General features: G+C 36.6%; 1 protein-coding gene across 6 annotated transcripts in view; it reads right to left on the bottom strand.

Annotated features, from left to right (window-relative positions):
- The window catches only part of BIRC6 (baculoviral IAP repeat containing 6), a 186,880-nt gene that overhangs the window by 125,104 nt on the left and 38,139 nt on the right, over positions 1 to 23,637 (bottom strand). For 4 of the 6 annotated variants that reach the window (XM_065632740.1, XM_065632741.1, XM_065632736.1 and 1 more), the window contains exons 12-25: positions 21,206 to 21,431; positions 16,037 to 16,197; positions 13,129 to 13,260; positions 11,678 to 11,809; positions 11,219 to 11,397; positions 10,497 to 10,627; positions 9,484 to 9,645; positions 9,241 to 9,372; positions 8,882 to 8,979; positions 7,477 to 7,624; positions 3,012 to 3,145; positions 1,751 to 1,897; positions 1,037 to 1,224; positions 65 to 379 (exon numbers count right to left, since the gene is read on the bottom strand). In XM_065632740.1, the coding sequence (XP_065488812.1) occupies positions 65 to 379; positions 1,037 to 1,224; positions 1,751 to 1,897; positions 3,012 to 3,145; positions 7,477 to 7,624; positions 8,882 to 8,979; positions 9,241 to 9,372; positions 9,484 to 9,645; positions 10,497 to 10,627; positions 11,219 to 11,397; positions 11,678 to 11,809; positions 13,129 to 13,260; positions 16,037 to 16,197; positions 21,206 to 21,431 (2,285 nt within the window). The remainder of the gene's footprint in view (positions 1 to 64; positions 380 to 1,036; positions 1,225 to 1,750; positions 1,898 to 3,011; positions 3,146 to 7,476; positions 7,625 to 8,881; positions 8,980 to 9,240; positions 9,373 to 9,483; positions 9,646 to 10,496; positions 10,628 to 11,218; positions 11,398 to 11,677; positions 11,810 to 13,128; positions 13,261 to 16,036; positions 16,198 to 21,205; positions 21,432 to 23,637) is intronic. The other 2 variants (XM_065632738.1, XM_065632739.1) reach the window with 1 other exon arrangement.

Below are 23,637 nucleotides of genomic sequence, written 5' to 3'. Positions count from 1 at the left end.
ATTAGATCCTGATAAGGCTTTACAGCATCTTGTTTCTACAAGAAAAACAAACAAAAATAATTACCGTTCTAGACTTGCTTGTATTTTTGTTATGTGCTGCAAGGTTAACTGCTGGAGGATCGATGACTGAACCAGGGAAAAGCTGAGCAAGCTCTGCATTAATAACGGCAGAAACTGCCTCATTAGGTGGAGTCAAAGGTGGAGTCATGAATAGAGGAGTTGTTTTTGGTGTGGGTGGAATGACATCTGAAGGATGGATGAAGAACCCTGGGGCTGCTACTGGATTAGAAGTCACAGAGTTGTGAACAGGACCAACTGCTGATGCTGCTGCTGCTGCCGCCGCTGTCGTCTGATGCAGTTTTGCTTCCAGCTTTGCTTTCTGCGAGGAAAATCAAAGCAGCGTATGTAGCAGATAATACTGCTTGTGAACACAGTAGTAGTATTGAACTACAACTTCAACTTCCGTTATAAAACTAGATTTAATAAATGCAAGCCACCTTCAGCGCAGGCATGTTAGATGTCCAACTATAAGCTGAAAAATGAAACTCTGTTCAATTTGACCTCGCTTGTTGAAGAACATGAGTAATTAAGTAATTCATTGGAGTAATAAAAAAAAATGTAAAAACCTACAACTGAACAGCAAAGTAGAGTCAACACACAGTCAAGCTTCATACTGACAGTGGCTTTATGACTGATACTTCCCTGTGCTGGCAATCGCACTTTTCACTTCAGCAGGCTTTTTCAGTTTTAGATTGATATACGTACGTATTAAGACTTAGTTTTGATTACAAACTCCCAACCCACCCTCATAATACACAAAAACAAGTCTGAAAGACCAAAACAGTATGGGAGACACTCTCAGTATTTTGTTTAATAAGAGTGATCCTCAGTGCAGAGCTGTTCCTTCCTCAAATACACTATGGAGCAAAAAATTTAAAAAAAAAAAAAGAAAAAAAAAGGCGACTAGCTCTGCAACTACTTTCTCAGCTTTTGAAGTTTAGAGACAGCATTAAAAAATAGCCAAATAGCCTCCAACCTGTTGCTGAAGCTTCAAAAGCTGCTGCTGTTTCTCTTGCAGCACCTGGAGCTGTTGCTCGGCTGAGGCCATTGCATGAGAGAGAGACTGCAAAGCTACCTGGGCTGCTGAACTCAGTGCTGTCGAGGCTTCCCCAACCGTTCCCGAAGAGAGGCCACCAACCGCTGGGGTAACCCCAAAGGTACTCACTGGCATGAAAGAAACAAACAAACAAACCCAAACAAAACAAAAACATGTATGTAGAAAAGAAATGATAAGAACACAGCTTTAATTTAATTCCTTACTAATTGTTAAGAGCAATTAAAAAACTGGAGAAAGGTCTCCTTTTACCCAGTTCTTGCTACAAAGTAACATCATCTTGAATTACAAACTATATGATTATTTATAGACTATGCACAGTCATCATATATGCATTTTTGTTAAACAAAAGTCACCTAATGCCCTGGAATTCCTTTGCCACATAAGGCTGCAAGGCAAAGATGCAAGCTTGTATGTTTTACTTGCTGATAGAATCAAATTTATTCAAATTAATAAATTTGAAATCCAGTTTGTTAAGCTCAAAGAAGTTTAACTTCATGTATAGTAACTATTTTTTAAAAAATTCAACACTTTTAAAACTACAAGTAATCTGTTTGTTAAACCATGCTCATTATGTCCAATTAAAAATATATTGTGGAACTATGCTAAGTAGAAAAAATGAAAAACTGTATATACCAGTAAACGTACTTGCATCGTCCCTTTCTATTCTAGTTCCATCACTTGTTGAAACACAGGTAAAGTGCAGAGGTTCAACTTCCAGGAGTCCAGTAAGGGAAGTAAAACTACCTTCAGCAGCTGCACAGCTACTTATTTTCCCATTTCCTGAAAGAGAAATAAATACCTGCACAATCAGCTGATGTTTTCTTGCTAGTGACATTTCAAGTCATGCAGAGTTGAAAGGGATAACTAAATATAATCCACATATTACTTCACGTTGTGGAACAAACACCTTAACACTATCACATCCACAATATAACAGAAGTATATTTCAAAATGGATAATGTTGCCAAATCTGAACAGAGTACGTTAAGTCAAACTATCAAATGTGACAGCAGAATGATAGTGTAACCTTCTAAATTCCAGAAATAAATTATATATGGATGCTTTATTCTTTCCTACACTGTAAGAAAATTAGTTTGCAAAAATACACTGATGTTACCAGAAAGGAAGAGAAAGAAAGTAACAGACCAACTAAGATCATACACTAAGTTAGTACAAAAACTAGACTATTATTCAATATGCCAACAAATTCACAGTGTTCTACAGAGGGAGGGATGGGAAAGAGATGGACAAGAGGATACAAGAAAGGTAAAGAAGTCACTATGACTGATGAATACGCTTGCTATGAAAAGAATTTCCTGACAGGGAAAGATTGTCTCATTCTTTGGACATTCCATGGCCTAAAGATTCACTGATTAACTAACCTGATAGGATAGATACAAATATGCTTTTAAGGTACTTTAATGCCTCTGAAATAGAAAAAAATCTCATTAAATCTGTAATATTTAAGTAGAAGAGTGCCATATGGCAGCTTCCCAATTTCAGAAAAATCCATTTAGGTTTCCCTGCCTACAAGACAGTTGCTAATCTACATGAATAAGAACATATCTCAAGGAAGCTGCTCAACAGAAATGACAGATGCTTCCTAGATAACTCTGACCCAGGCTATGACAGCAGCCTTTCTGTTTAATCTCTAGCCTTTTCTTAGATCTTCTACAGGATAAGAAAAGAAAGTATTCCAGAAAGAGGCTTTTTTTCTTGCCCTAAGGGCTACAGGAAATATAAGACATCACGAAGCAACAGAACATCTTGAACTTCATTATGTACAGCTATAAAACAGATGGAAAGTATAAGACCACATCTCCACTAAAGAAAACCAGTATAATAGAGAGAATTACCATTTCTTCCACAATAGATTACTGTTAAACATACGTACCTGACAGAACATCAGACAAATCAATTTCATCTGACTGTACTCCAACGCTGCTGTTGTATACATTTTTACAAGAAGAGCCACTTATTTCCAAATCAAACAGAACTGGATCAAAAGGTGAACTATATAATCCATATCTGCAAATGGAATAAGACAAACAGCACTATTCAAACAATAAGAATTTATATAAAATTATTTACAGAAAAAGGCAAAGTATTTCAACATCAGGATTATATTCCAAACTATTCTTAGAAATTACTATTCACTCATATTTCATTAAAGTAATTTATTAGGTGACCTTTTCAAACAGCTTATGATGCTAAATAAGTAACTGTTACTAATTAGTTTTGAAGATGTAACACTGTCCTGGGAACATGACACATAATCACACTCAGACATGTAAACTACAACTACAAGCCTTAGACAATTAGCCACACCAACACACATGCCTGCGCATGGTAAATCAGAGATTTATCTGAAGTCAATAAACACACAGTACTGTTTTCCAAAACAGCAAAAGAAATTCCACCTCAGCTTTTTCTTCCAGCTGAAGTAACAAGGAAAAAGGAAATGCTGCTAGGGATACAAATCAACACTTGTGAGTACTTTAAATATCTCGACAGCAGAAAATCTCATTACTCCTACTCCGGCAGTACTGCAGGGGAAAAAAATGATGCATTCACTCAGGCAAGAAGGTGGTCCCAAATCAATTAAGGTATTTTAAGCCAAGAAAAAGGAAAATCCAAAGTAATAACAAAATCAGTGTTGTGGGGTTTTTTTTGTGTACCAATACGTATTAACAGCAACTGACACAAGGAGAAAAAAAAATTGAAATCGGGCCAATTCATTAAGCAGGAGAGGAAAGAAAGAATGCATCTGTGTAGGTACAAAAGTGAGAAACATCTAACAGTTCTCACTTCGACTGACAAGAGCCAAAACAAATATGAAGTATTTCCATGAACACACCAGCAGTGACAGAAGGTTCCTCCAGCCTCTTCTCCCTCTGCCTCTGAGCAGCTTCTCTGTTCTTTAGCAGGCAAGGAAAGCTCCCAGCAGGTAATGCTGAGAAGGCTGGAGTGTTTAAATGTCTCTCAGTCATGAAAGGATAACTGTCTACATGAATGCTACAACACCAGCAACAAGGTAGAACATTTCTCTGAACGTTAAAACACTTCTACTTTGGCTGGGCTCAATGCTTTTTGCCACACAATACTAAGACCACAACTAGTCAGAAAATTACGTTATACAGGAGGGCAATAATTGCTACCGATCATCAAAAAAAGAGGCAAGAAAATATGACATTTAATATACATTCCCCAACCAAGTTACTTAGAAGCATCCTCAAAGTGGCAAATTCAAGACGACAACTTTATACTAAGAACAACACAGGTTGCTCTCTACAAGCATGTACTGCAGAGATACAGTGCACACCACACATCTAGCAAAACTGACATATTTGCTGTATGCCTTTTTTTCATAAGCAAAGTAAGACAACGTGCTACTGTAAAGTGGTGACAAGAACACACAAAAATGCTCAGACAAAATTCAGCAGGGTATCTTCACAGTCTGTTTTTAACCTCAGATTTACAAACTCAATAAATTAGGTCAGCTCAACATTAACACTTGCATGATTTCAGTTAAGAGTTTGATTTATTAGGTAAGAAGAGATAAACACTAAAAAGGGGCTACAAGAGCTTTGTAGAACAGGTTCGGAATTCAAATGTATGGCAGAGTTAAGTATATTCTGTCCAACCCAGATATACTTCAGTAAGCACAGTGCCTTTTACTGCTCCTTCAGCAGAAATGATCAAGTTGACAGTTTAAATCTGCATTAGTGACACTTTTCAGAAAAGAATATAGAAGTTACATCGACAAAACAAACATAAAAACCACACACACAAAAAACCCCCAAAACCCCAAACAACAAACCAAACCAAATCAACAAACAAAAAACCAAAGAATGAATCAACAGTGTCACTAAAAACCCCATCACCCTATTCATCTACACAGTAATTAATATGAACTGTGTGAAATAACTCTTCTGCTTCAATCAGAGATCACAACTGGATTAATGTTTACAATTTTGTGTATCACAATTCAAGGAAGATGAGGACTAAAGAAAACAGCTCAAGGAAATGTTTTAAGAATGACTACAGATCTGGATAATACAATCAAGATATGAACATCCTCTAGACATCCAAACTTTGTTATTAGCTCTTTATCGCCCAGGTGCACAGGACACAAACATTAAAAGGCTTCAGTTGCAGCAGGAGAGATTTCAGATTGGATGTGGGCAGAAGGAGACAGTCAAGTGTTAAGGATAATTAAGCCATGTAATAGCTTACAATATTTAGAATAACTAAATTCTACCACTACTTTAATTAGGTGCTCTCACAAACAGGCTGGAGAAATTAGTCAGACTTGCTAGGGACAAATGAGCATGCTTGGTTGTAGGACAGCCTAAAACACTGTCTGAAATCCCTTTTTTCTTGTTCTGTAAACTCCAAGTCATGTAACATACACATTTGACCTTATCCTTGCAAGTTTTACTTGCTTTATTGTGACACACAAAAGTAAAACGACTACTACTCTGCCTGAAGACAACATGAATGTACAGAACCTTTAAGTAGACAACTGCTTTTATTTAATTACCAAATATTAGGCTATTGTACCATGGAACAATGACAAAGAAGAAAAAAACCAAATTCTGCAACACAAATGGACACAAATATGTGAGAATACAACCCAAGGAGAGGGAACAGAAAAAGTGTAAAGCAATGGCTGCCTACTAATTTCTTTTTTTTTTTTTTTTTAAATATGTATTAACACTTATCTTCTACATTAAAAAGAGAAATTATAGCATCTCTTGATATGTAGACATATGAAGGAAAGGTCAATAAATTCTGCCTGAATTAGTAAACTAAGTCAAGAAACAGCCAGTCCTCACTAGAGAGAGAGCTATAGTAATAAAATATGGGATTAGACAGATGTCTCTGCTGCTATTCTTATCCTAACTGTGGGGATACTGAGTTAAAAGAGGAAGTAGATTTAGTTCCAAGAAGAAAATCAGTAAAACACCATCTAGAAACATTCAGAAAACCTAAGCTTGACGGATGCCAGGAACAGGGTCTCACTTCAGAGACCTTTCCTCGTGCTGCAGACAGCTCTGTTCACCACTAAGTGATCTGAAATGTTACATGTGCAAAACTCAAAAGTAGGCAACTGGAAAGGAAAACTTCCATTTCATATATGCTGTCTAAAGGAGGTACTTGAAAACAATCTATACGAAGGAACAAGTCAATTCCTATAGAAAGCCGCCATTCTCACGTCAAGTAGAATTCTCATGTTTTTCTCTTACATTCGGTTTCTAAAGAAAATCGAACGTGAAAACAAAAACACCTTTTATTTTTCCAGTTCACTTCGTGTATTTTCCAAAATTCTCTGTTACCCAGTCACCATTTCTATTGCCAGGATAAGTCTTCTAATCAACTGCAAATATGATGGTGAAATAAAATAACAATTGAGAAGAGGAATGCAGTATAGACCATGCTAAGGATCCAGGTATATAACACCTGAGAAAAACATTTTGTCAAGTATTTTGTAATTATAATCCTTTAAATTAAAACAAACCAACCAAAAAAATAAAAAGATCAAACGACCAACAAAAAACCAATGACAACACCACCAACAAGAAAAATCCTGCCCACCAAACTTATCTTACTACATTTTCAATTTTATCTGAAGATTCTGAACTAATGTCTACCAAACCTCTTCTACCTTGACCTTGCTTGACTTGGAGGATAACTCTGTCACCCAAATCACAACTGAAGGAGCTGCCTAGCAGCAGCATGTTCCCATCATCATAATATGGCTTTCGAAACTGCTACAAAACCGAACCACCAGATATTTCCTTTAGGTATCACGTAAATCCAAAGTTAAACGGCCAATCAGTTCTATATGTAAAAAATGCAACATCACAGTCTGAAATTACATTGATATATCATTTATAGTAAGAACTTGCGTTTCCAGTAAATTACACTTAGAATCTGGCCTTTAATAGCAATATATTAAATGTAGGTCAGCCTACAGAGAAACTACAATTTTGTGTAGAATTATGCAGAACTGAAACTGGTCAGTTCCCTTCCATACCCAAAATAGGACATGATTCGTTAATTCTTACACTACAAATCATAAACACTAACTTAAAGATTGCATACTTCAAAGATTACATACACATTTGCTGATTTAAATTGCACTGTAAATCGCAAGATAGCAATTAAATTCACCTTAAACTTTGCACAAGTCAAAACTATTTTCCAGAACTGTAGTGAATTAACCCTTCCTCAAATAAATATGGCAAAATGCAACTTTTTAAAAACACTTAACCTTTTCAGAACACCAGAGGATGGCATTAGAGAGTTTTTATGTTTGTTTTTATTAAGTTTACAAACACCACATTTCTTGATACCTTGTTTGAAGTAATGCTTCCATAGGTGTTAGGCGATCCTGCAACTGTCGGGACACAGCAGTTAGCAGTGATGCACAAGCTGTACTACATCCTGCCAAATCTTCATCCTTCACATAATTCAGCAATACAAAATACCAATACACAGATCCTGCATTAAAAAAAAAAAAATTAATTTCAGGTGAAACACAATGTGAATTTCCCACTCAGAAAACAAATTTTGAAACATTATCAATGGAAGTGATAAAGGAAGTATCTAATGGTTGCTGAATACAGACTAGGAAACTTTCTTCCCCTCCCCTTTTTTTGAGACTTAGAAATAGAACTTAGAATAATTCTGTAATCATTAGTTTCCATGAGTACTTCACATTCTCTTATTAATACACAAGTGAAGAAAAAAAGGTTCCCAAGAGACAGCTTCGCACATGTTTCTTCATTGCTTCTGCCCTTCCTCATTTCTTCTGCTTCCGCTTCTACTAAGCACAACAATCAAAACGCTCTTGATACACTAAGGTGTTAGGCTAGGGGTTCCAATCCCTTCAGAGCTAAGCCTTACTCTAGAATCAGCTCTTCCTCTCCTCTTATCCTCTGTTTTTGGCTTCTGTCTCCTGGTGCTTTAGTTGCTGGAGGCACTGTTTCCTTACAGATCAGTTCTGGGAGCACAAGGCAATCATTCTGTATGCAAAGACAAACCTCAGCTTCCTCCTCCCCTGTGTATTCCATACCCTCAACACCAGTATGCTAAACGTTTCTACCTTGGTAGCACAACAAGCACTTTGTACCGTAAACTAACTTTCCTGCAAGACCCCTTGGTGATGCCAAGCTAGATGGAAACCAACAATGTCATACTGTGAAAAAGACAAAGCAGGTCTTGTCACCCAAAATACAAGTGCTAAAGTCATCCTTCTATTCTATCTGGCACTCAAAAGGCTTCAACAAGGTGCTAGGATACCATTACTCTGCAATATAGATGAGGAAGGAATTTAGTTTAAAATTTTCTTTTGTTGCAGAAGCAACTGAAGTGGATTGCTAGTTGGCCATCATTTGGATAGCCAGGCTACCTGGAATAAATCTCCTAATTTTCAGAAATAACATACAATCCTGACACTCACTTATGGCAACAGAATCTGTCATTGCTGAAGACCTTTGGAAATTCATTCAAAACTTACTTAAGCTCTCCCAAAAATGGCAGTGCCTTAGCATTCTGTTTTAAGCAAGCTAATTTGCTTAAAATTCCATCATCTACAGATGCGTACTTCATACTTGGATACCACCTGACCGGATCACTGCAAGAAGCAGTGTGTGCTAACTGAACAATTATTTAATTCGTATTTCACAAGAGAGTCCAACAAAACATGCCAAACAACACATGTACTGTGTATTTTTATGACAACAAACGTATACATACCACCTGTTGCAGCAGCAGGCAAAAGAGGCATATTGTCAAGTAAAGCTTTTAGAAGAACTGATCCAAACCCCTGTTGACTGGGGTCACATCTGCCATTGCTACAAAGAAACACATGGACATTTTAACATTTAATTAAGCCAGAACAAAACACGACATCTCTTCCAGAAAACGAAGTGGAAAGACTGATGTTCTTTGCAGTTATACCCTAACACATTTTTCCTCAACAGAATAACTTCCAGATCTTGTTGCTTTATAAATTCAGTGTGAAACAATAACAAACATATATATACAATTCAGACTGCATGTAAACTCCCCAAATATATATAAAATATAAATATATATCAATAATTAATACTGACCTGATGCATAGTGCAAGAAATCGTGCACATTTGTGAGCTATGCTCCGCCCAGCTTCAAAGAAGCAAACACGTATTATATCAGAGACACATTTACGTGTTTTAGAAAGCAAGCTGTCGTTTCCTTCCTTTGAGCTGTAAAAACAAGTTGCATACTTCAGAGAATCACATAAAACTGTATTTTTTTTTTCACAGAGCTGATACTGAGAAATAGTCATCCTAATTCAAACACCACTTCTCTCCTACCTGCCAGGTCCATTTGAATACACCCCAGCCAGCCAACAAAGCGTGTCTAGTACGAGACTCTGAGCATGTTCTGTAGTCAGACCATCATCTGTCTTCTTGCAAAGAGTGGTGAGCAGCTTCTCATGGAACTCTGAAAACTGTAACATGGCACACCGTTGAACTCTAAGGAGGAAGAGAAGGAAATAAAAACCAGAATTATCCAAGAAGGCCATTCTCCCATGAAATTGTCCCTCCAGCTTTTTATCCTGTCTTAGAAGCAGCAAAAAAAAGATGCCTAGATGAGAGCGGAACTAGTACACGAGCATATATGATACTTTCCATGCACAAATTCCTCACCTTCCTGTTTTCTGCTCACAGAACTTCCTAGGTTACTCTATATTCAGTAAACTTCAGGGATTTTTTTTTTCCTATTAACTTCTAAACCTAAACAAACTTTCATCATCTACAACACCCTTTGGCAGCGATTTGCATGTATCTTTTTGCAGCCTCTCTGCTCTCTTTTATGGTCATTACAGACAGTGCCACCACTGTGGGGCGGCAGTTGGTAATACAAATTAAATACTGTATTAATTGTATTTATGTCTGTAGTACCAACCTATAGAAAACTTAGCCTGTTTTATGAGTAAGAATTTGTTAGTTAAATTTGATTCTGAACTTTTTGACAATATACTCTCTGCTGTAAGAAACAAGACAACATGTGGAAATAGAGAGATGCTTCCTTTAAAAATAATCTGTTTGAATAATTTATCTAATTTCCCAATAAAACTTATTTACATTGGTCTTTTCGAGTCAGGCAAATAATCACTCAACATACAATTTTTTGCATGGTGTTATTCTATTGCAACTTGCACAGCACAGTTGAACTCACCATTTACAGGATTTTCCATACAAAATACATTTATGAAATGACAACTTGAAACAGTAGTTTGACCTGAGCTATTTTGAGAACTAAGTACTTCATGAGAAGTGTAACTAAAGCTAATGTATTTTAGAATTAAAAAACACCTACTAACCTTTCCTTTGAAATGGAAGTTTTTTTAAATCTTCTAATTGTTACAGACACTTCTTGAAGTAAGTCACAGCCTCTCAGATTATCTGATTTTCTTGAAGAATTAGTGGCTTCAATTTTGCTAGATGGCTTTTCCTGATTTTTTGGGGGAAAAAAAGAAAATTTCATAAATCACATCGCTTTTCACTACTTCATTTCTATACCTTGTTCAGTGAAATAAATACAGTTCAGTAAAATCTCTCACACAGCTTGAGCATTGTACGAAAATAGACTACTTTTATTCACTAATTGCTTTAATACAGAACATGAAATTTAACAATGTTCTATAATTTATTATGTTCTAACCATTCTAATGATGTCCACAAGATGTACATCGTATTATCCAGTCTTACAACTACAATGATCAAGAGCAAAATACACACACACAAATCTTCGTAAAAGGACGAGGTGTATCAGCTACTGAAAACACTCATGGAAACAGAGGTTTCAAAAAGAAGTGCTCGGGATGGGGAAGGGGCACAACAGACCTCTTGACTAAGTTTGCACAAAAGAAACAACTTAGAGATGTTGAAATGTGATTCTTGAAGATGTTAACGAATTGCCAACTCTTCAAAAAATCATTTTTAATGGACCTTATTCATCCTAACAGCTGTTCCATTTTCAGATTACAGAACTCATGCCAATTCTACAACTTTAACACAGACGTCTTTCTTGGCTATTCATTACCTTGCCTGCTGCAACTTTTGCCAACAATGAAGCAAGGGAATGGCCCTTGTTAGTCTGTGGTTTTAGAGATGGTATTCTAACAACTGGTCTTATGCCACCATTGCAGATTTCTTCTGTTCCTCTGTCATTCACTGCTTTAACATGAATCAAAAATGAGCGGTACTTGCCACCAGCCATGCCTAAAAGCAGAGGGAAAAAAAGGGGCAGTGCAGAGAATTTTCATAGTTCACTAGGGCAAGTTGTAAACAGATTTCAACTTCACAGAGATAGTCTACAAGCAGAACTCAGCTACATTAATCACAGTACTTTAGCACCAGTTTGAAAAGGTAACTCATGATTGTGCTATACAGCAAAATTTGTCAACGTGAAAATAAATACAAACCAAAATCTGCCTACAAAAGTACGAGATACACTTCAGTCAAACATACTTCCAGTGAACAGCATAATAAACTGGTTTACCTTTAACAAGCTTTGGACTTGTTAGTGTCAACATTCCAGCATGTCCTGATAGATCCAGTCCAGTAGCCAGCCATACTGGACCGCAAAGTATATCTTCCTTGTGTTCCTCCAGAAATGCACACAATCTAAGACCTTAAAACACAAGAGTAATATGGACCTGACTCATAATTAAGTCACAAAATCTCATCAATTTCATAGGTTAAAAATACACCATATCAAACTCTTGTCACTAAATACATGTAAACTCTACATCAAAAAACTAACAATTACTTGAGGTTCACATGTAGCCTTCCAGTGAAATCAGTGCACGTAAATGACACTTTTTAAAGCATTTTCAGTTATATGATATGGATATTAAGTACATTGACTGGCTCATCAAAGCCACCAAAGACACAACTGATAAAATGATGAACTAATATATTTTGATCCATGGCTATCATCGGGTGTTTTCTGAAGCAGAACTGAACTGTTTGGTGGTTTGTTCGTTTGTTGCTTTGTTGTTGTTCGTTTGTGGTTTTGTGTGTGTTGTGGTTTTTTGCTTTTGTTTTGTTTTTGTTTTTCATTTGCTTCTTTCAAAAAAGGCTAACTTGTTTCTTCTATGCTATACTGAAATTATCACTCACTCATCTGTTGTTTCTTTCTCAGCATGAAGCATCTCCTTCCAGTACTTTTTCTTCTATCACCCCTTTGATCCCTTCCCTCATCCTTTGCAACACCTTTCTTGGAGTCACAGAACCAGAGAATGGTTTGGATTGGAAGGGCTCTTTAAAGCCTGATCACATTAAAGAAAAGACGATGTAAAGTAAGACTGCTAAAAGGACCAAGAAAAGGAATCAAAGCTCTGGAACTGATTCACTTCAACTAGCAATTTCTCGTCTGTAGCTCTCCCCACTCAGATCCAATCTGATGGCCTTTCAGAGTCTCTCTAACAGATCTTATGGAAGAGTACTGGTTAACAAAAAAGATTACAAAAACAAGCACAGCAAGTCTCATGTTACTGAAAGTCAACATGACTAGTTACGAATTCTTTACTAGCTGTTTATTATTTTGCTTGGTTTACAGCAGCAATCTCTACCAAAGCCAGGTATGCAAAGAAAAAGTCTACTAAAATGAGCTAAGGCATTCAAGTAAAATACTGCTGGAACAGGTAAGAGTTTAAGACAGAAAGGTGACATATCAACCTACTTTATTTCTAATTTCAGATAGATACTAATCTGCTTTTAAGCACCAAGACTCCAGTAGGTTGGGTTCTTTTGGGTGCATTTGTGTTAAACTTTCAACTTGTACAGTAAACAGATCGATAAGAGAGGCAATATTGAAGAGGGCTGAGAAATTATTCTATTTCAAATGGCTGAGAACTTTTTGCAGAGAAATTCCAGTATATCATTAAAAAAAGAAAAAGAACCAAGCTCATATTTCAAACAAAGTATAACAAGATAAATAAAACTTACATTGTGGTTCCTCTATATCCATATACTGCATTTCTTCACTGAATTCAACCAGTCCTGGTTTTCCATTTCTCTCCACTTCAATATTATGAGCTGGAGATAAAGGAAATGTGATCTGCCGATCTACTGCTGCTTCTGGAAACAAAAATATTACCAAGATTTAATAAAAATTGCTTAAGGCTCAAGGAAAACAGAAGCAGTAGTTTTCATAGCAAAACACTATTTCTAATATAAGAACCACAAACATACAAAGTCATGTTTTTCATATTAGGATTGCAATTGAAGTTGCAGCAAGTAGTTAAAATATATTTCTTTGAATGACCTGTAAACAGGCTTCTTTGCTTAAACATTGACTATATTATTTTCTCCTAACAACCAACTGTAGATTACTCCCAAGTAACTAGATTCCGGTATTGAAATTTTGATATTTTAAACTGAAAATAACTGTATTGCTCCTGCCGAACAGCAGACATTGTTTTTATAATACTTAAGTACAGCTCTTTTTTCAATTAAATGGTTCTCATCAATCATAAATGAAGAGGTCACGCAAGCAGATGAACAAGAAGCATACATAGTGCATTAACTACCACATCAAAAGCATTAGTTCCAAACCAAAAGAATTATGCCTCTGGCCTTCCTGTTATTACACACTAGATATTTAACTGGTTCCAGGGTTCCTGTCACACAAAAAAATGACTGAATAAACTCTCCCCTACACATCTCCTTTAGGTCTCATTATCTTAACATTTCAGTTTCTCTCTCCCTGCCTATGGAAGGAGAGAAAGGTAGAAGGCGGAGTAAACTGAATTTCAGTCTGAAGATTTTTATACATTTTCAAACGCCCCCAAATAATCCCGAATATTACTTCTCTCTGCGATTGAAACATTTTGGATAATACCCAGCACAGATATAAGTTATCTAGGTTTGTTTCCCGTTATAATTAAATCATTAGTGTCTATTACTTCATTAAATAGTGCATACAAAAAAGGCAAATGTCATCAAGGTCCTTTCCCAAAATCCAAGAAACTAAAATAAGGTAGAAAACAACTGCAATGCAGTAACATTTGAGAGGATGTTGGTTAGTTGAGGCACCCCAATCCTACTGAATCAAAAAGAAAAAAAAAGATAACCTGGCCCTCCACTCAATGCATTCTCCACCCTATCCATTACAGAAAAAAGCAAATTCCATCATACTGCATGTAAGATAGTGAAATACCACTTTCTGGAAGAGCTCTGTCATATCTTATGCTGTACTGTAAAGCATCCATAGAAAGCTCTGGCAATCTATTTCACAGCCAAATCAAATCTCTTCAAAAATTACCAACTCATGCAACTGTTTGCTCTGAAATATTTAAAACTGCAACATTAAGGAACACAATTTAGCTTTTCTTCTATTGTTGTGTTTCAAAGGTGAGGGTTTGCAAATTAATTCGGACATCCCGGTCTGCAAATGGACTGAATTCTAAAATTCATGCTGAAAACAAAGCAGGTTCCATTTAGAAGAGCAACATGGACTATCTGTCCTATTTTTTGCTTTGATAGACAAAATTCTGGTACATGTTAAAAATAAAGGCTTTACTTCCAGCATTAAATAAAGCAAGAAATTTTAAGAACATGTGTTGACTGCTGTCCTGCAGTCACAGCTAGTGCTTCCGTTAAAACTCCTAAAGCATCTTGTATCCTAAAAGAACATGGTTTTCTCCCAGAATATTGCTATGCTAGAATATTTTATTCTTGGATAACCAGCAGTTTATAGGATTTCTTCAAGGAGCATCTCCAGCTCACTCTTTTTTCTTGTTAAACTCTGGGAGATGCTGCAGAGTGAGAAGTTGTATAAAGGCATGTTAATGATCTTTGGCATGCCTGTATTCCTTTTCAAAATTGACAGCTGTTATCCTTGTTTAACTGGGGTGCTCTTACTTAGCATGTAAAAAAATAGAAAAAGAAAAAAATAGCTTTTATAATCATTCTTGCTGTTCTCCCTAACACATTTTATATGCAGCAGCCAATTTAATATTATCCAAGATCAAGACTTCTCTGAACTATTGAGTTTCTAGAAGCTTTTCAAAAAGAGGTGGCCAGATAAAGATCACCAATTAATGCCTCAATAAAAGGAAGAGCTGCTTCCATCCCTAGCAGACAGGGCAGCAGGACATGCAATGAACACTCTCGCCACAGGAAAATCCCAGTGGAGGCACAAACTTTCCCACATCAAAGAAGTGACTTTTCAATTTATGTTACCCCCTCACAGGCTCCCCGAGAGCTCATAAGATGCAGAGTCCAGCTAGAAGTCTTCCCAAGGCAAGAGCATTCAAAGCTTTGGTCTACCCTGTCAAAGCTTCGAGGAACAAAAGTGAAATCATACTGCAGCTTTCACGTTGCTTAGTTAATGAGCCAGATGATGAGAGAATTGCCAGTGAAGCCAGGTTTTATCTACTGTCCTCAAAAAAGCCTTGCTATTTTCTCTTATGAATCCAAGAGGCACTGGCAAGTAATTTCCTTCTGCGACTTGGTATAATTTATTATAATTTTTTTAAGTACATCAAGAACTTAAAAGAACACCGTTTGTTTCATCAGTCAATCTCTAGGATGATTTACAATTTACAACATTTCTTTTAAGGACTGTAGGATTCAAGCAGTACAGAATAATAATTCAGTTCAACCTTTCCGAGCTATACACTTCTATCTGTATAAAATTCAGGATTTTGAAACTGTTTAGCCAGTTTGTTTCCCAAATTTACATTCAAACATGGTAAGTTAAAACAGACCATGATGCTGAGAAATAGAATAAAACAGAAATAAGCAAACTCAAACTATTTACACAATTTCAAGCAATTCTTCTAATATACATCACAGAAAACAATGAGTTTGAGAAAAGAAAAAAAATAATCGGAAAGATGTTCTTCCTTACCATTGACTTTGCCTAAGCCTGGAGCTTTATTTTTCAGTAAAGTCACTTGAATCTGGGGAATGTTTGTGATGTTTGAATTCAAAACAAATTTGAAATCCACATGTCCAACCATACAGGCTTTTGGTAGAACCAGTTCAAAGACATGCTCATCCCAGCTGTTGCTGTCATGAAAAAAGACGACAATGACTCAGTGTTAAGAGGAAATTCAGACCAAGCAGGCAACATTACCCTGGGCATTCTCCATCTATGCAACTTTCTTTAACAAGAAGAAAACCTCATTTTGTGTTAGCTGACATCCACACAAATTTCTGAAGTAAAATTCTTTCGAGCTGCAGTTAACCACATTCATTTTGTGAAGAACGTGCTAAAAGCCAGTTGATAAGAGGGCAAATCAACATCTGGATAAAAGTAGCAGTGAAAAGATTCCCTATATCTTAATTCAAGTACTGTTTCTATATTAATATAAATCCAGTTTCTCATTCCTGGAAAAAAGAATGAGAAAAAACCAAACCAAAACAACACACTAAAAAAGCATCTAACAATCAGTGAAGTGTATGAAAGCATGACAGTAACTACCTTGCAATCTCTTAAGTTGGCCTTCCCCATTGGTAAGTGTTAAATAACATCACTTTCGGGTGGTACAGAGTCCAGAAGACTCAAAATACTAGTTTTAAATTCATTTCTCAAATATATTTGATAATTTATACAGGAAGAGAAATGCCTCTTACCGCATGCGCACTCAGAAGCCTGTGCTGTGCAAAATGGGTGCAGCTTTATTTCAATGAGTCATTTTCCTTTTGAAGCCCACTTTGGTTTACACAGAAAGTGTAAACTTGAGATAATAATTACCCCTCAATGATCAGTTCCATAATTTGATACAATGAGGTTTGCAAAAAATAGTTTGAATCAAAGAGCAATTCAAATAAAACTAATAATGTGTCAGTTGTCACATTTTGTATACATTTTAAAAATAACTGCACTTCCTGATCTTCTCAATTTATCAGTAAACACTTTTTAAATGTAGTAACTTCAATAGTCTGTGATTATCTAATTGCATAATTGATTTCACTAAGAAACTGAGTATGCTGCTATAAATATTGGTTAGATGTTTTACTAAATTCTAAATTACAAAAAGGTATTTTAAATCAAATAATATGCTACACAATGATTACTGTGCAGAAAACCCTTTAAAAATAGATTAACAATTGGTACAACTATATTTAATTCTTTGCATTTTTTACAGTACTATGTCTGAATGCCGTATCTCCCTCAGGCAAGTACAAAACACTTCTAACGGATTCCAGGTACACATAATGAAATGGCATGCCAGCTTTCCAGAATAAGCAACATAGAAAGGGAGTGATTTTGGAAAGAAAGACAGACACAGACGGACAAAAAGAGCTTGTGTTTAGGATTTAAGCAGCAACAGCGAAGAATTTTCAGCTAACTGTACAAAAAACTCAGGTAAATATCATAAAAATTTATCCTACAACTCCAGGGGAAAACAAATTTGCTAGCAAATATAACACTAAAAACTTAGAATCATAGAGTCATTTTTGTTGAAAGAGACCTTTAAGATCATCGAGCTCAACCATTTAACACTGTCAAGTCCACCACTAAACCACATCACGAAGCACCACATCTGTGCAACTTTTAAACACCTTCAGGGATGGTGACTCCACCACTTCCCTGGACAGCCTGTTCCAATACTTCACAATCTTTTCAGTGAAGAAATGTTTCCTAATATCCAATCTAAACCTCCCCTGACACAACTTGAAGCCATTTCCTCTCCTCCTGTCACTCAGGAGAAGAAACTGACACCCTCTCACACTCCAACATCCTTTCAGGTAGTTGTAGACAGTAATAAGGTTTCCCCCTCAGCCTCCTTTTCTCCAGGCTAAACAGCCCCAGTTCCCTCAGCCGCTCCTCATCAGACTTGTGCTCCAGGCCCCTCACCAGCCTCATCGCCCTCCTCTGCACTCTCTCCAGCACCTCAGTTTCCTTCTTGTAGTGAGGGGCCCAAAACTGAACACAGGATTCGAGGTGCAGCCTCACCAGCACTGAGTACAATGGCACAATCACTTCTCTAGTCCTGCTGGCCACACTATTCCTGATACAAGCCAGGATGCTGTTGGCCTTTCTGGCCACCTGGGCACACTGCTGGTTCATGTTCAGCCAGCCTTTCTTCTTGGTTGGAGAATACAGAGTCCAGTGTGAAACAGGGAAAGGTTTGCAAGTGGGTTTTTTATGTCTGAGCGTTCCCATAGGTGTCATGCAAAGCATGGCCTGAATGAGACATTCAAAGGAGGCAGTTTTCTGAAAGACTAAGTAATATTCTTCTCATCCAGTTTAAGTTAAAGATCTGGTACAAAACCAGAAATGAATAATAAACCAGCTTGTCTGTACTAGTCTTTTGTAGTCTGTTGCATACGACACATACTGCCATACTGAATTTCAACTGCTACTTGTCTACTCCAGAAATCTATTTTTGACATAATTCAGCAGCAGTTGCCCCAAAGAAGTTTTAAGCATCTCTCAACAGGCACATATTGAATAATAATCCCCCATGAAGATCTCCTATTAATCCAACAGTGAGTTCTTCCTATACTTTTAGCAATGAACTTCACAATCTAATTGTGTGATGAGTGAAAAATTCCCGTTTAAACAGCTTTTTAACTTCTCATAGCTCTGTTAAAGTGCATCCTCTTTATTCGTGTGTACAGTTTCAAAGAAAAAAAAAGATATTTTACTTCCTCCTTATTTTCTTAAGATTTTGGTATATCCATCGTAAACAACACTTTGATAATCTAATGCAAGTTCTTTTAGCAACTTTTCTCACCTTTGAAATCCTTCTAAATCTACAGCATCTTTTTAAAGAAGAATACACAATCAAGACTGTGTTCTAAATGCAACTATACCACCATTCTCACAACTACAAAAATTTTTCCAGCACACTTCTTCATTCCTTTTCTAGAACGTCTCATCAATGTTTGATCTTCCACTACAATTGAACTTCGAGCTGCAGACCCATTTCTGGAGTTTAAACACTGGAAAGCACAGCAGTACCCACCTCTTCCTTCTTTCACGTATTTTCAAATATGTCTGCATAAGATGAATACATAAAATATTTCTCAATATAAATTTGAGAAAAAGCCAGGGAACTCGGATGTCGCTATTTTATTAAAGCACATTAGGAAATTTTTAAAAAGGATTAACCAAATTTAACATTTCAGTTAATTTACCACTGAAGGGGAAACACTGATATTTGGATAATTTATACGGTAAAACAGACTCTGTTTTTTCTGTTGTCTTTGTCACACAGCCTTTCAAAAATAACAAAGTAGGACTGAAAGAGTGTGAATGTAATATAAGGCCATTCCCTAACATACATTTACAGAATTATCTCCTTCTATCTATTTGAGAAACAAAAGAATTACCATATCAAATTGCATTACTCATCCACCTAACCCTGTAATCCCACATCTTGATAAGAATCAGTATGAGACACTCTAAAGGAAGATAAAAGGAATTTCATATTAAGGACCAGCAAAATAACCCAGAAGTCAAAAGGTTTCTTCCCAGATAACTTTTAATTAAGCACTAACATTGCACTTGATCTTGTATATTTTACCTTATGAACAAAGAAACTGTAATTTAATCATTTTCATCATGAGTCATTAAGCAGCTGTCAAAGATTTCCAGTACTAAACCAAAACTTTTAACTTTACCACTTTAAGTTCCTGTTTTACTTTGCAGCAGGCATAATTATTTTCCTCTAATGAAACAATATTGCTAAGCTAATGTTCCACTTATCACCTTCTAATTAACAGCTATTACCTTCACCGCTTCTTTGTATCTTCATTTTTGTAGCTTTTTACTTTTCAGCAGTTGCTGAGCACACCAGATAATCAATAGTTTTAACTGGAAGTTTGCAAGGAACCACCTCATTGCCATTTGTTACATACACACCATTTTACTTACACAAAGCAAAATCACAAGATAAACAAAGGTTTTAAAGCCTACAATGCACTGCAAGTTTTTAACTGTAGCTTATGAACATTTAATAGAAGTAAGTTCAGCTCACATTAGCTGTCAGCCCTGGAAATGCCTGCAACTATTACCTTCTAGACCTGTTTTCCCACCTGGAATGCTTCTTTATCACATGCAAGCTTTCGCTTATTTATACAACAAGCTTTTTTCCTCACATATGAACTCTAGCTCCCCTAGCTCCCCTTCAGCTATTTCATTCTTTCCACTGTACGGACATTTAGATTCCGCATTACTATTCAAATCTTATACATCAGTGGGACAGATGTGTGACAGCCCAACCCAAAGGTCCTGTAGTGCCTTATTGCATACGTCCCTTAGTATAGCACACAACACAGCTTATATCTATATTTTGTTTCTCCAAGCATTTTACAGAAAAACTATGCAACGCTACTTCAGATATGTTTTAAGCAACTCTTGAAGGTGATTGCAACACTGCCATTGTGGCCTTTAGGATCCCTGAGGAATTCCAAGTTCTCAAGCCACGCGTAAAAAACTACAAAGTGCTACACATACCATGTCAGTGCAGTTCATTGTAATGAAAATATTGCCTACGTTTTAGCACGACTAGGGCTCTCTACTGCCTTAACTAAATGTCTCACTTAAAAAGATTTAACTTGACCTGCACAGACATAAATCCAGATTCTATCTTCACATTTTAAAATAAATTACAATATGATTTCGTTTATGACAACTAATTATTATAGTAATACTGGCACCCACAGCTTGCATTTTCCAATTAAAAAAAAAAAACGTACTAAGAATGTTCATATGCACAAGAAAGGTGAATCAGACTTTCATAGAAACGATCAAGAGTATCTGTAATTCTGGGGGATGTGCTTGTCTAGTTATATAATGAAATTACAACATTTGGCAAAGAAAAATACCCGAATTCAAAATTTGACTTTTCAATTTGTTTCAAGGTCTGCTAAACCAACTCTGGCAATCTCAAAAACAGCTATAATGCAAACTACCAAATAGGCATTATTATGTTTGAAAGTATATGTTCTCAAACTTTCATGCTACTTCAAAACAATTGAATTGCATGAAATTTGTGACTACACAGGCTACACGAACCAGTTAAGCAATACAGACATGCTTCTTTCTGCACCCTTGCCCTACCCGTCTGTCTGCAGTTTCCAAGTTCGAGTATGCTGAGCTGCATCCCCATGGTGCTGCTGGTGCAAATGCTGAGGATGCCGCCTCTGCTGCTGCTCTTGCTGGACTTCTACCCAACAGGGAGGGACAGTGGCTGAAAACCGTGGCGTCAAGGTCTCAAAACGGGTCAGTTCCACCAGGGATGTCAGTGTTTCAAGGGAAAATGGCTGGTCCACCAGAAGATCAACTCCTGAATAATTACAGAATATACATTAATCAATATGTAGGTATTTTTTCCAGAACATCCTATAAACAGTTTGAGATATATCCAAACTGCTATAGGTAAAATTAACTTCATGTTATATGAAGTTGATTTAAAAAAAAAAAAAAAAAATCACAACAAAACCCCCAAACAAACGAAAAGAGACAACACCACCACCACAAAAAAATCCCAAACACAAGCAACCAAACAACCCTAGTCTTGAAGTCAGTATCCTTTGAAGGCAGCTCAGTTGGAATAAATTTTCTAAGTACTGAGAGCTCTGAGCATGCTGCCTGGGACTCAACCAGAAGCATCAGGAAAAAGTAGTTAGCCAGCTATACTTTGATGTTGTGAAGCTGATTAAAACATTTTTTTTTAGTATTTCCATTGACTCTCAAAAATCCAAGAAAGTTTTATATTTCATGAAAACAGACACATGGAATTACTATGCAATTGTAACATTTTTATCACTGTTTAAAACATTACTTTGGCACTTGCTTATCAATATAGACTTGTTTTATGGTGGATTACTAGAATGTTTTGGAAGACTTCCAATTTAGCTTAAAAGAGGGATAAGTGAAAAAAACCCATGCTTTATGTAATGCACTTAAAAGACACTGGGCTTAGACAAGTATTTTGTCTTCTTGTCTTCATATTCAAGTCTTGTCTTGAGGAAACAACTATATTAATTGAAGAAGTACTGAAAATTAAAATATCCCAGGGAGAAAGAAACTCTAAAAATAACCAGGTTTCATTTAAAAAAAAAAAAAAAAGGAAACTTCGGGAAAAATAAGATATGTACAATCTTGTTACATTTTGAGCATTTTATCTTAAAAATGCATTTTGGAGAAAATATTTTACTTGTAAAGAAATTATGTTTTTCAAAAGGAGAAATGTTTGCTACCTGACTCCTACTGTCACCACCCCAAGGGAAAAAAAACAAACCACAAACCACCAACACAAATACCACCCACCCAGTAAAGTCTGAACCTAGAGACTATCTTGCAAAGCAAGCCCAGCTGAAACCAGAACACAGCTTGAGTAGAAAGGCACACACATTTCTTTCCCCAAACTGGAGATGTTTGCACAGCCCTAGCAATCATTCGCACATTATATGCTAAGAATCGAGTATTACTGACTTTAGTATCCTTAACCCAGATAGCTCAGACTAAGAGCTCTGCAACCACCATTTGGTTTCAACTCTTCTCTCTTGCCCTCTCATGTCAGCACTGGCTTCCTGTAACTATTAAGCTTCTCTCACAGCTTTTAGTGGCTCAGTTTGATGCCACAGCAAAACAGCACTCAATTTATCTGATTATTACTGTATATCCAACAGCTTTTCTGAAAAGTTACAGACCAAGTTCAAGCAACACTATACTCTCTGAATTATATGACTACTTAAAGGAGGATCTGCAGCTTGTGGGTAGTCTAAAGATACAGCTATTTGAAGTCTATACACTAGTAAATACCTTTCTTGTTCCAATAAGTCATATTCAAGCCTATACTGAAGGCTGGATGGGGAGGAGAAGAAGGAAAAAAAAAATGACCATTACAGTACTGGCAGAATTTAAACAGTAATGATCAATTTGATTCATCAGGTTAGCCAAAGTTACCATTTGATTTGAAGTCATTTAAATCTGCTGATAAGCTACTGCAGAGTGAATGCATCTATCGATGCACACCTATGTCCTGGATATTCAAATTCTTTTCATTGCTTTATTTGCCATTAGCAAAAGAAGGAAGGTGCAGAAGAAAGCCACAGACTTCTTTCCCTCACGTACGTTCAACCATTTATTACCTAGAGGTCTTCAAACTTTAGGAATGGCTCCTTCAGTGAAAAAGAAGAAGAGCAGGAGAAATTCAAAAGCAGAGAAGACAACAAAAGTCCCTTCACTGCTGCTTACAGATAATCACATGGCAAAAAGCATCTTTTCCATTCCTTTTTTTATCACCTCTTGTAGAGTAAAATCAGGGGTCACACAAACACAGCACAACACAACTTAAAGTGTTACAAGGCTGGCAGCAAGCCGGGGTTTGGGGAGAAAGACGGCAAGTAGCCTGGTGACAACAAAGATGCCATGATCCAAAATGGTCCCCATACTGCCACTCAGTCCTCTCCCGGCTGGTTTTGTCCTCTGCAGCTGCAGGGAAACACATGCGCCACCACACACACATAAAATTAACATCACTTCTT

This window comes from Caloenas nicobarica, chromosome 3 (genome assembly GCF_036013445.1).
Source record: "Caloenas nicobarica isolate bCalNic1 chromosome 3, bCalNic1.hap1, whole genome shotgun sequence".
In the NCBI taxonomy this organism is placed as follows: Eukaryota; Metazoa; Chordata; class Aves; order Columbiformes; family Columbidae; genus Caloenas; species Caloenas nicobarica.
This window is presented reverse-complemented; position numbering and strand designations above follow the sequence as displayed.